This window comes from Eublepharis macularius, chromosome 15 (genome assembly GCF_028583425.1).
Source record: "Eublepharis macularius isolate TG4126 chromosome 15, MPM_Emac_v1.0, whole genome shotgun sequence".
Lineage (NCBI taxonomy): Eukaryota > Metazoa > Chordata > Lepidosauria > Squamata > Eublepharidae > Eublepharis > Eublepharis macularius.
The window spans coordinates 30,417,295-30,430,961 of record NC_072804.1 but is presented as its reverse complement, the minus strand read 5'-3'; the positions used below and the strand labels follow the sequence as shown (position 1 = coordinate 30,430,961).

General features: G+C 39.3%; 1 protein-coding gene across 3 annotated transcripts in view; it reads left to right on the top strand.

Moving 5' to 3' along the window:
• Positions 1 to 13,667, top strand: part of MACO1 (macoilin 1) — an 89,040-nt gene that overhangs the window by 31,693 nt on the left and 43,680 nt on the right. For 2 of the 3 annotated variants that reach the window (XM_054999398.1, XM_054999399.1), the window contains one exon: positions 194 to 692. In XM_054999398.1, coding sequence (XP_054855373.1) covers positions 194 to 692 — 499 coding nt within the window. The remainder of the gene's footprint in view (positions 1 to 193; positions 693 to 13,667) is intronic. The other variant, XM_054999400.1, reaches the window with a different exon arrangement.

Here is a 13,667-nt window from a genome sequence, read left to right as displayed (position 1 = left end):
CTCCATGGGCAGTGTTGCTGATGTTTGTCAAACATTATGCCCTCAAAATCAGGGCTCCTTTTGACACACAGTTTGGAAGATCTGTTCATCAGACTAACTTTACTTGTAAGCTCCCACCTCCAGATATGTTGAATGTACTGCACACTGTATATGTAAAAATTAATAGTGTTCTTTCTTTTGGCTTGTTTTTCAGCAGCCAAAGGACTGTCAGATATGGATTCCTCAATACTTTTGCAGCACAATGGGGGTATTCCAGCCAATAAAAAATTATCTACAATGTTACCGGAACTGGAATACAGAGAAAAGGGGAAAGAAAAAGACAAAGATGCCAAAAAGCATAACCTTGGAATAAATAACAATATTTTGCAACCTGTAGACTCTAAAATACAGGAAATTGAATACATGGAGAACCATATCAATAGCAAAAGATTAAATAATGATCTTGTGGGAAGTACAGAAAACCTCTTAAAAGAGGACTCATGCACTGCCTCTTCCAAAAACTACAAAAATGCCAGCGGCGTTGTGAACTCCTCACCTCGCAGCCACAGTGCAACTAATGGGAGCATCCCTTCCTCATCTGCTAAGAATGAAAAAAAACAGAAGTGTGCTAGCAAGAGCCCGAGCACACACAAAGACTTAATGGAAAACTGTATTCCCAATAACCAGCTAAGCAAACCCGATGCACTGGTAAGGTAAGTTTGATATGTTAGTGACCTAGTTTCCTCTCACTTTTCCTTGCTTGATGTTGTGTTTGTTTCCAGTTAAGACTACTTTTTAAGAGAAGACAGGAGGAGGCAGACACTGTGGGTTGAAATCTGTGTGTGGTCTGGGTTGGGTTACGTGATGCCATTTCAGCCCTGTGATCCTGTTATGGGATCAATATTTAAAGGAATGGATTGCTGTGGAACTTGTTTTAGATTCCTAATTCTGTGAGTTCTGCTTCTTGCTGTGTTGCATGGTTACAATTTGCTTAGCTAGGGCAGAATCAAATTGTTGCATTTTCTGACTAACCCCATAGAAAGGAATTATATACTTGGACATGAGTGTGAACGAGCTCACCAACTGACGCGTGAATATCTGTGTAGAAATACTTAATACACTTCAATGAAAAGACTAACATTTGATTATTGAGCATCATTCTCAGTGTGTGCTGTGTGGGAAGTGAAAAGAACCTGATACAGTGATGTGCAAGTGAGAGGACCCATCAGCATTTCATTTTCAGAAATGTTGAAACTTTCTACTTAATAGGTGCCTTAAGACGAAAGTTTTGGCTGATTTGTGTGTGTGTGTGTGTGAATATTTCTTGTTTGATATATACTATGAATGCTGCAGATATTTGTACATTTGATGGAATGGGTTGTCATTGAGGATATAAAGCTAAAAGTTTTGGCTTGGGCTCCTTACTTTAATTTGAGTGTACAGACTTAGTTTGCTACTGTTGGGGAAGGTGCTGCTAAAGATACATTTTCTGTCATTCACTTTTAGCCATCCCTTCATGGAATACCCAGTGGCGTACATGATTCTTCCTTTCCTCATTGAATCAACTACCCTGTAAAGTAGTTCATGCTAAAAGAGTGATGGGATTTTGAATTCCAAGTTTTGACAGTGTCTGACCCTAAGATCATGCTTCCTCTTGTTTGTTTATTTTATTTAAACCCCACCTTTTCCGCCAGTGGGAACCCCAAGTGTCTTACACTGTTTTCTCCTCCGTTTTATCCTCACAACAACCCTTTGGCTGGTCTGAGAATGGATGATTCACCCAAGGTCGCCCTGCAGGCTTCCATAGTACAGGGGTGGTTTTAATCTGGTCTCCCAGATCCAAGTCCAGCACTCTGACCACTACACTGCTCTGGTTCTCATGTTCACATAGAGCTGAAATATACAGTCTTCAAGGGCTTGAAGAAGGTGAATAAGATACATTATTGTATGTGTAGAGACAAAAAGAGAATTGAATTACATAGAACTTTGTTGTTAAAAATAAAGTTAAAATAAAACATAATACTATACTGCAAAGCTTTTGTGAATGAATTTTGTTCCTTTGGATGTGGATCACATTGAATTCATTCATACTTTAGAATAAATATGCATACCTTTAGGCTATATGGAACATCTTCTGGAAATATATAGTAGTTTATAGCAAGGGTTTTTTGTTTGTTTGTTTCCAAAAGACCAAATGGGAAACCTAGCTGGGAAGCAAGTGGTGTTCAGCATGCAATGCTTTAAAGAAATGTAATTCCCAGGATCCTCCTGGCCTTATGTAGATGGCACAGCTTGAGCAGATTTTTTTTAATTTATATTTTATTCAGTAATTTTTCAGTTTTTTAACAGTTAATGAACACAAAAACAAACATTAAACAGGTTTAAAACATTTGACTAGATAGTTCTTGCCTTCCTACCAACACTCTAGCGATGTTGACTAGGTAATATACAATACACCGCATCTATACAATACTCTGCAAACAAAATTTAAAGATATGCCAGCCTTTGATAGTGTTCCAATCTTGAAGGTGTTATGTTTTGAGGGTTCATTGTTATTTAAATATTCCAAAACTGGAATCCATTGCTCCAAGACAAGACTTTTGTTTTTGATGTTTCATTTGAGCTATTTGATCTGCCAACTTTTCCATTATAAAATAATCCCATAGTCTTATCTTTCCAATTTGTGATTGTGGGTGGACTTTTTTGTTTCCATTTAGAGGCAATAACTGATTTGGCTATTGATAATAAGGTTGATATAAGGTTGATTCTAGATCTTGGAATGGATGGATCTAGCCAAAGATTCAACAATATAACCTCTGGTGTTTTAGGTACCATGTATTCTGTGATAGTTTCTGTTGTTTTGATTATGTTGTCCCAGAAGTTACTTATTTGTTTACAATATCAACAGCAGTGCATAAAAGTTCCCACTTTGCCGCATTGCTTCCAACTTCTGGAAGAACTTGTTTTGCTTATATGATGTATTTTAACAGGTGTCAGGTACCAATGCCATAAGGATTTTAACTGTTTGCATTTTGATATTGATTTTAGATGTAAAGCTGTGGGATTGCCCAATCTTTTCCCAATTATCCTCTGATAACTCAGTGTTGCATTCTTTCTTCCAATTTCTTTGATAAGAAAGAATTTGGTTTTCCTTTTTCACTTCCAATAAAATTTGATATATTTTAGATGATAGTCCTTTGTGACAATCCATTTCACAACTTATCAATCTTTCAAAGTCGGAGAGTGGTTTTTTAAAATTTCTTTAACCTATTGGCTTTCTGTAAGGTGTTTTACCTGCAGGTATTCAAACCATGGAGTTTGCGTTTTGGAGTTCTTTTCCAGCTGTGCTTTTTCCTGTATTAGAACTTTTGTGGTCAAGTCTCTAATTTTTGTCTTGTTATTTTGCTTCCACCAATTAAATGAGTTCGGGTTTTCAGCTGGCCTAAACCGCTTTTGCCCCTCAAAAGATGAAACTTGGGAAATGGGTGGAACTAGTCTGGCCCTATTGGTGTCCCAAATTTTTAAGTCACTATAAAGAAACTGATTAGTTGTAACAGCATGTGCTTCTTCACTATTTTTATTCCAAATGCTTTCTTGGAGGGATTTCCCTCCTATATATATTGATTCTGTATCTTTCCACTCAGATTTAATCAAATTGGTCATCACTATAATATTTTTAAGGTTAATAGCTTCATAGTAGGTTTTGAGGTCTGATACCTCAAGGCCACCCATATTTACTGGTCTTTTTAAGGTTTCAAAGGAGATCCTAAGCTTTTTGTTGTTCCAGATAAATTTGCCAGTTTTAGTTTGCCAAATTTTAAATGTTTTTTCCTTAAATTATTATTGGGAGGGCTCTAAATAAATACAAAAATTTAGGAAACACCTGGGATCTAATTAAGTTTATTCTTCAAGTAATGTAAGTTGGATTTTATTCCATTTTTCAAAAAGAGTCTAGTGAGCAATTTAGCTCTGTAAAATTAATCTTCTGTAGATCCTTTAAGTTGGTTGGGATTTTAACTTCCAGATATTGCCAATACTGTTTAATCCATTTGAAAGAGGTAGATGCTTTTAATAAATCCTGCTAGCTCTGTTGGTACTACTGTGGGATATAATTCACTCTTGTTATTGTTTATAGTAAGGCCAGACACTTCAGCAGATTTAATGGAAGCCTCTTTCAGGGCTTTTAAAGAAATTTTAGGATCAGATACATACAAAACCATATTGTCTGCAAATAATATTTTATACTCTTTTCTTCCTGTCTTTATGCCTTTGATTGTGGGGCATTCCCTAATATAGTTAGCAAAGGGTTCCGTTGCAAATAGCAGTGGACATAACGGGCAACCCTGTCACGTACCTCTTAGCAATTTGATTTTTTCTGACTTAAGTCTATTATTTTTTATCTTTGTGGTGGGCAAGGCATAAAGTAAATAAATTGCTCTAAGAAAGTTTGGACCAAAGCCCTTCTCTTGAAGTAAACATTATAAATAGCCCATTTCAATGCTATCAAAAGCCTTTTCGATGTCTAGGGATAATATAAATGAAATCGTTTTAGTTTTTTACTGTGCTTAATTATCTGTAGTGTTTTCCTGATATCTGTCATTTGCCTTTTGGGCATAAAACCTGATTGGTCTAGGTTGATATAATTGGGAATTATTTTATTCAATCTTGCTGTAAATATTTTTGTATCTTGGTTGAGTAGCAAAATAGGTCGGTATGAGGTTGGGTTTGTGGCATCTTTACCAGGTCTGAGTATCATTTATCATATTTGGACTAGGGAATAATACCCTGTTCTAGGATAAGGTTATATATCCTGGTTAGCTGGGGTGCCAGTACTGATATGGGAGTATTTTTTGTAATACTCTCCTGGGAAGAGGTCCATTCCAGGTATATTATGGTTTTTCAAAGATTTAATAGTGGCTAGGGTTTCTTGCAAAGTAATAGGTTGTTTCATTAAATCTAAATACTCTTTTTTTAGTCTGTTTTAGCACCTATATTATTAATATAATTCCTGATTTTGTCCTCATTTGGGTTATTAGACTGATATAATTTTGTATAGAATTTGGAAAAGGTATCTAAGATATGTTTTGAACCAGTTTGAATTTGGCCCTGACTATCTTTTACACAGTTAATTAATCTATTAGATTTTTTTTATTTCCCACTTTCCAGTGGGAAATAAAATTTAAGAGATTTGGGATTTTTATGCCAAAATTTCTGTTTAAGATAGAGGATATTTTTCTGAATGTTAGATGTTTCTAATGACTCCAGTTTTTTCCTTTCAGCCAAAATTTGCTTATATACCATTTTGCTGCAAGTTTTTCTTATGTTTCTGTTCCAATTTTGAGAGATTGTCTAAAAGTTCTAATTTAAATTTTTCTTTTCTTTTTTAATAGGCTGAATCAATTGCAATATATTTTTCTCTTATGACTGCTTTCATTGCGTCCCGTAACTTGTCCAATGATACCCCACAGCTCCAATTAAATCCTTAAACGTAAAAGGGAATCCGTGTTCCCGACAACTCACAGCTTATCCCCGCACAGGCACAGTATGCAGGGGATAAGTACTTAGTTGGCCAGCAACACAGTTTGCCTTCCCACTGCTTCAGGGAAGCCCCGGCAGCGCAGGCAAGCCGAGCCAGTTTTGCTCACCTGCTCCACCTCCTCAGAGGGTTGGAAGAAAATGAAACTTAAATGCTATGACTATCTAATAGGCTCATTACATCACCACTCACAGGAACAAGAAAAACGAAACTCAAAAGCTGCATTTACAAAGTTCTCTGTACATTCTTCAGGTGTCTTTCTTAACAGAGATCCTACTCCACTTCTTTGGTGAGGCTTGGTCCCCATTCGATCTGTTTTTCTTGGGAGTTGGTTCTAGGGAGGCATCCAGTTGCAGGCTTTCAAGCGTTTGAGAGCTGGTGTCTTAAGTTGGTACCTTGGTAAGTCTTGCCCTGATGATATATGATGAGTCTTGTAGTAGCTGCCCAACGGTATCTAATGTTGGCTTCCAGCAGTTTAGAAACAATTGGCTTTAACTCTCTTCTTTTAGAAAGAATCTCTGTGGACAAGGCCTGATAGACAAAAATCTTTTTATTCTGAAAGGAGAGATGGCCTCTAGATCTTGCAACTTTCATATTTTTCTCTTTGTTCTAAAGTCCATAAAGTTCACCACTGTATCTCTTTGTCTTTTTAAGTTTGGGTTCCTCGCATTTCCCGCTCTGTAGGCATTTATTATAGTGGGTGCAATTCTCTCCTCCAGCTTCAACTCCTGGGCAAGCCAACCTGTGAGGAATGCTATTAGGTCGGTGGAGCCTTCCTCATTCTTATCAAAACCTCTCAGCATAATATTATTTATTCTTAGTTTATTATCAGGATGGATTAGTTTGCTATCAAGCCCCTCTTCTTTGCTTTGTATTTCACGTACCTCCTCTTGTATAGTGATTCTCAACTCCATTGCAGTGTCATCAGTTTGTGCCACTTGGTGCAACGAGTCTTTAATCTCCCTGAGTTCCTCTAGAATAGGTTTAAGGAGACCGTCGATTCATGATACAATTTTTTCTTGGAGGGCTTCCCTTTGCCTCCCCCAACTTTACCCATCTTTATTTTAAGGCATGCCATTTGAAATGCCTTAAATTGGCCGAAGGTGGAAGATGGGGATCAGAGAGAGGAATTCAAGCATCGGCTATGATCGCGAGACAAGTATGCGTGCTAGTTTTTTTTTAACTACTTATGTGCAAAGAGGCACTCTTTAATGAAACACTTAGAAGACATTTAGATTCTTTAAAACTAATTCGAAGTATTTTAAAAAAACTGCCATTATCCCCAGTTACTATGCATCTGCACAAGTAAAGATTTTTATGGGGTTTCTAAGAAGTGCTTTTCACCTGTTCTTTAGGCTTGGTTTTCAAGCTGTGCCTTTTGCTGCAGAAGAACAGCCTAACTACCACAATTAAACTTCCTTTCATCTGAATTAGACTTCTGTAACATATATTATATCAGGCTGCATTTGAAGAGTCTCTGGGCTCATCTGGTTCAGAACGTGATGGCAAAATGATCAACTGAGGCTACCTACGTGGGTCATTATTGTGCAAACTCTGTGCCAACTTAATTGGCTGCCATGATGACTTTAAAATCCTAAGTGGTCTTGGTCCTGGGTACTTAGAGTACTGCTTACTCCCATATTTACCTACTTGCTTTAAAGGAGTTCTCACAGTGACCCTTCTCCATGTGTCGTCCCCATAAAATAAAGGATTGGTAGGTGGCTGTATCAGATAGGCCCTTTCAGCTGTCACAAAGATTGTGGATCCCTTTGTCTCTGGGAAATGTTTTCCTGATGGTGTTTCAGTGTCAGGTTAAAGTGACATTCTTTAGAAGAGTGGGGGGAGTTGGATATATCTGTCATTGTTCTCTACTTTCATGTTTTGCTGTTTTATTTAGCTGGTCCTTTTGCAAACTGACATTTTCATGATTTATTTGGGATTGTTTTGTTTTATGTATTATTGTAATTTTTTTTCTTTTTATGACCTATATATTACTTTAGTAGTTAGCTTCCTTGTGGACTTAGATAAAAGACTAGATGTAAATATTTTAAAACAGCTGTAGACAAGATGTTTGGATTTTGGTAAGCCACAGGAGGGAAAGATTTCATGAGCAAAATGGCATGCTATTTGAACTGCACTGAACTCTCAAGAACCAGTGAGAAGATCCTTATGCTTTTCATGTAAGTGGAGACAGTGGGACCATTTGCTTATCTCGCTTGTGTGTTTCACCAGTTTTGTATGTTCTTTTCCACTCAGCTGCTGATTTACTAGTCTACACTGAAACGCTCTGGTCTCATTCCCACTTCCCTACAGGAGCACAAGTGTGAAATACACCTGCCTTACATTAGTTTTGAATGGTCCCATGTATGTTTACTTTTTTACTCTCCTCTGCAAAACCCTTTAAAAAGTAGTTGGGAAAGAATCTAATCCCTATCTCCAGAGGGGCCTTTTTAATGTGTCTGTGTCGTCTAGAACCAACACAAGGCCTGTGTATGTTTTGCTTGAGAGCTGAATACTAGCAAAAGCAACAAGTGAGAATGGCTCTTCTGTTGACTAATAAACAGAAGATCACAACACACTTGCAGAGGAAAAGATTGCTTGCAACCTCTGTTCTGGTGTAGCCGTTAATGGAAAGATAGGACTTTCTAAATGTCTTTTCTGTGTGATATTAACCATAGCTTCCTTTGAGAAGTAACATGGAAAAGTAATACTAAAATGTTTTGTGTTTGTAAAAGTGGTTTAGAACTAGCAGCAAGCAAATGTCTTGCCAACCAGTGATCTGCAGTTCATGATGGTGGTGGTGGTCATCTTTGGTCACTGTAGTGCAGGGAGTGTGTTGGCCAACGCTATGTCCTGCTGCTGTTGCCTTTATAGCTACAATAATTTATTTCATACTGTACACTTCATTGCAACATATCTGGTGATGGGAAAGCAGTGAAAACTGTCTCTTACTTGCCGGTTCACAGAAACCTATTGAACAAATAGAATGTTTGTGTCCTTCATGATACAGAGCTACATTGTAAAGAACTAAATCTTGATGGGAGAGGTAATATGCAAAAAGATATGTCTGCATCATATTGAAGTATGAACACTGCAGCTTGTGGGAACTGTGAAGCTTTGGTAATTGACTAGGATCGAAGTGGCAATAAAGAGAAATCCATTCCCAAGCATGTTCAGTGGACTTGCTTGGAACTGTGGCTGGATTCTCTTCCTGCTATCTACTTGAGAGAATATACTATTCTTAAAATATTATACATGTGAAAATTTGCACTGTTAGGTTTTCAACATGCATCCAGCGGCAAGTTATTCATACTTGCAAAGTGTTAATTGCTCAGCATTCCTGCAACAAGTATGTGAGCTAACCAGCCTTACCAGGGCAGGGGTTTGCAAAGTGCAGGGAAGAACTGAGGTAATTGAGCCAGTAGCACATGCAGCATACTGATGGTGACCTGCTGTGTGCTGAAAGCTTGTGCAGTAGTGTTCTAGCAATGGTAGCTTGACTCTAGTTTAGCATTGTGTAGCAAGATGTCCTTGTAAAGTAATTACTCCACATCCACTCAGTCACAACCCAAGCATGATAATTAAATGGGATTAGAAGGTGAATTGCATCTTCAACTCAAATGCTAGCACTAAATTCCATTGAAAATCATTGTCAACAGCTTCTGATTATTTACCCAGCTGCAGAAGTGTTGGCAGTAAAAGTGGGATCTAACAAGAATTTTAAGGAATAAATGTAGGACTCGGTTATATGTAATCAAGGAAACATTTCTTTTATAAGCTGCAAATCAGAGGGATTCAGTTCACAAATAAGTGCTTTTCCTATAACCTATTGGTCCTTTGATGTGCTTCTTGTGGATTCTGAAAGCTTGCATTGTATCCCATGGTTCTAGGTCGGTTTTTAGATGGGTCTACGCCCACAGCCTCTGAGAGCAAGTTCAAGGTTGGTAGTATCAAATTGCAGCATAGTAATCACTCAAATAACGAAACAGAAGACTGAAGGCTAAGCACATTGCTTAGGACACACCTTTTATATGTTATGTGATAACTTGAGACAGCTGAACTCCTTCAATCCAGTTTTTGGGACAGCTAGAACACATATCCCAAGGGATCCACACAGGGGCTGATTTCCTACTGAGTCACAGGCTCAAACATGCAAATATGTAAGACTGGCAACATTGGATACAGTTTATGCAAATTAAAACATCAAAACAACATACTCAGAAGTATTAATAGACCATTGTTGATGAAAGATAGATAAAGCGTTTAAGGATGTGACAGACTTTTAGCTAGGTGGCCTTTGTCAAAGTAGAACTGAAGATAATTCCAAATAGGTAGCCATGCTAGTCTGTAGCAGCAAAATAAAAAAAATTCATTGGAGACATCTGTTGAAGTAAGCTCTGACTCACAAAAGCTTATTCTGGAATAAATTTTGCAAATCTTTAAAGTGCCACTGGACTCCTGTTTTATTTAGGATTAAAAGTAGATGTTTGCAAGATAAAACAGAGAACCTCTATGGGGAAAGATCGTAAAGCATATTTTCTGTTAAATGCAGCGTAATACTGCTTGACATCAAACAAAAAAACCCCTGGCATTTGATTGAAGGAGATTCATTAATTATATGATCCCTTGAATTTGATTATCAATCACTGCTAAGATAGAGTTAAGGGCAGGCCATGGGCTTCTGTGCTGTTTAGGAATGTTCATTCTCACCCCCCACCTCTGGTCTTATTTTGCTCTAGTTCAATTACAGAATCACAAAGTTGGAAGGGGCCATACAGACCTTTTAGTCCAACCCCCTGCCCAATGCAGGATGAACCTAAAGCATCCCTGACAAATATTCATCCAGCCTCTTCTTGAAAACTGCCAGTGAAGGGGAGCTCATCATCTCCCTAGGCAGCTGATTCCACCTTTGAACTACTCTGACTGTAAAAAAGTTTTTCCTAATATCCATCCGGTACCTTTCTGCATGTAATTTAAACCCGTTGCTTCGAATCCTATCCTCTGCTGCCAACTGGAACAGCTCCTTGCCCTCCTCCAAATGACAGCCTTTCAAATATTTAAAGAGAGCAATCATGTCCCCCCCTCAATCGCCTCTTCTCCAAACTAAACATTCCTAAGGCTCTCAGCCTTTCCTCATAGGGCTCAGTCTCCAGACCCCTGATCATTCTTGTCGCTCTCTTCTGCACCCTCTCAATTTTGTCCACATCCTTTTTGAAGTGAGACCTCCAGAACTGCACACAGTACTCCAGGTGCAGCCTGACCAAGGCAGTATAGAGACGGACTATGACCTCCTGCGATTTCAATGCAATGGCCCTTTTGATACAACCCAAGACTGAGTTTGCCTTTTTTGCTACCACATCACACTGACTGCTCATATTTAGTTTACAGTCCACTCTTACTCCAAGATCTCTTTCATATACACTACTATCCAGAAGTGTATCCCCCATCCTGTATTTGTGCTTCACATTTTTGTGGCCCAGATGTAATTCTGTGCACTTATCTATGTTGAATTGCATCCTGTTCACAACTGCCCACTTCTCCAGAGTATTCAGGTCTTGTTGAATTTTAACTATCTTCTTGGGTGTTTGCCACTCCTCCCAATTTGGTATCATCAGCAAATTTAATGAGTAGCCCATTTACCCTTTCATCCAGATCATTGATAAAGATATTGAAAAGTACTGGGCCCCAAACTGAGCCCTGCGGCACCCCACTGGACACCTCCCTCCAATCTGATGAAACGCTATTGACCACCACTCTTTGGGTGGGGTCCTCTAACCAGTTCCCTATCCACTGAACTGTCCTACAATCCAGTCCACAGTCTTCCAGTTTATCCATTAGAATGTCATGGGGAACCTTATCAAAAGCTTTACTGAAATCCAGGTAAATCACGTCGACAGAGTTCCCACGATCCAGTAAGTTCATCACTCAGTCAGAGAAGGAAACCAGGTTGGTCTGACCAGATCAGTTGGGGACAAAACCATGTTGACTTCCACGGATCACTAAGCGGTCCTTCAGATGCTTACAGATTGATCTCTTTAAAATCTGCTCTAATATCTTCCCAGCAACAGAAGTCAGACTGACCGGCCTGTAGTTTCCAGCGTCATCCTTCTTCCCTTTCTTAAAGATTGGGATAACATTCACTCTTCTCTAATCTTGTGGCACATCCCCAGTCCTCCAGGTGGCCTTGAAGATGATGGTCAGAGGCTCTGCAAGTTCTCTAGAAAGTTCTTTGAGCACTCTTGGGTGTTCACCATCTGGCCCAGGGGATTTGTATTCGTCCAGTGCAGCCAGGTGCCTCTCCACAACCTCTCTGTCAATGTCAACTAACCTCCCAGGTGTCCTGTCATTTGTACTACCATCTCTAGATGGGCATGAGTTCTTCAGGGACACAGCACCCCAAATTTGTGTTAACCAGACATGGTTCCAAACTCAGATAAGGCAGTCAGTCTGGGAGGGAACAAACTGTCATTCTGTTTCTTTAAACTTAATTATTGGCTGGCAGGTTGCCTATATACCAACTCCAGGAAGAGAAACTAGGAGGTTTCTCCTCTGTTGCAGTAAGCTGCACCTATTATGTTATTGTTCTTAAATTATGGCTTATTTCTTAATAGTGAGAGGAGCCAATTATAGAAGATTTATTCTTACATTAAAATGATGCTGATTTTCAATAGGATCACTATTTTTTGTTTATTTACTTACTTTATACTCCACCTTTCCTTCCAGTGGAGATCCAAGGTGATTTACATAATTCTCCTCTCCTCCTTTACCCTGTTAGGTAGTTCAAGTTGAGTGTGTGTGACTGGCCGAAGGTCACACAGCTAGCTCCCATGGCAGAGTGGGGATTTGAACCAGGTTCTGTGAGATCCTAGTCCAACACTCTAGCAAATTAAAAATGGTGTCAAACAGTATAAAGTTATACAATACAAACTTAAAAACATCAGCTATTAAAAACACACAGATAAACTTGCATTTGTACTCTTAAACAAGTAAGACCACTAACTCATCTGTGGTTTTAGAAAAGCATATATAATTTCTCTGGAATAGCATAATGTCATAAACTGATGGGTTTTTCTGGGGAAAGAGTTCTGTAATTTTAGCAAGGCAGCTGAGAAGGCTCTTCAACACCTGTAGAATGGTAGACAGGGCCTCTGAAAGGATCTTGGCAATCATGAGTGCAGGGTGCATATGGGCACAATATGTATCAATGCCTGAGTGAATGGGGACATGAGCTGGGGAATCCATTTGCTATCTTTGTTTTTTATGTTTTTGGTTTAATGCTTTGTGATACAGCAGATTTACAAATGATCTCTTGTGCCATAGCTTACAGTGGGTAGGAATTACCTCCAGGAATTGTGATGAGTCACCATCTCCCCCCTGCATTTAGCATTAGTTCCTCAGTGTGAGCCTAGTTCTAAGGGGGGGTAAGTGAGATCTGATTTCCTGTGGCCAGCATTTTTGTACTAGAAGCCCTGCATGTTTGATTTTTTTGTATGATGATGATGATGATGATGATGATAAAGCTTGTTCAGCAGGTTCTGAAGTTTGTATCAGAGGGAGCAGCAAATCTAAGAACTGCTCTCGTGCAGCTAACTAAAAAGCAAAAAGGATTCCCCCCCCCTTCCCACTCCTTCCAGCATTTAATTTCTAAAGTGATAAATGCTATCACCTGATTGCTGTACTGGCCTGCAGGTTCCCAGTACTGGTGCTGGTAGGCAGAATGGGCTCCAACACACAATCCAAGGCTGAGACTCCAGGGGCTAGGCAAGGCATGGTTGTTCAGTCCAGGGTCAGGGTTCCAGCAGTCAGGTTAGGCAAAGTCAGGCAGTCCAAGGTCAGGCTTTCAGGAAACAGGCAAGGCAGAGTGAATGGCTTCACAGTGATTGTATTGTTGTATCCACGCCCAGCAGCCTCTTTTGGCTGGCTTTATAACCCCAGGGCTAAGGGCCATGAGTGCAGCCAATTGCTTTGGAAAGGATCCTGTACCTACTCTTTCTCAACATCAGAGAGCAGCTGGCACTGGCTCAGGAGGCATGCACTTTGCCTCCTTGCCTGCAGTTCCATTCTCGGCTTCCGTCTATGGCACTCTAAGGGTGGAGGTGAAGCTGGAGAGCTGGGGCCAGCTAACTGAGTTTCACCTGCTGGATCAGAGCTA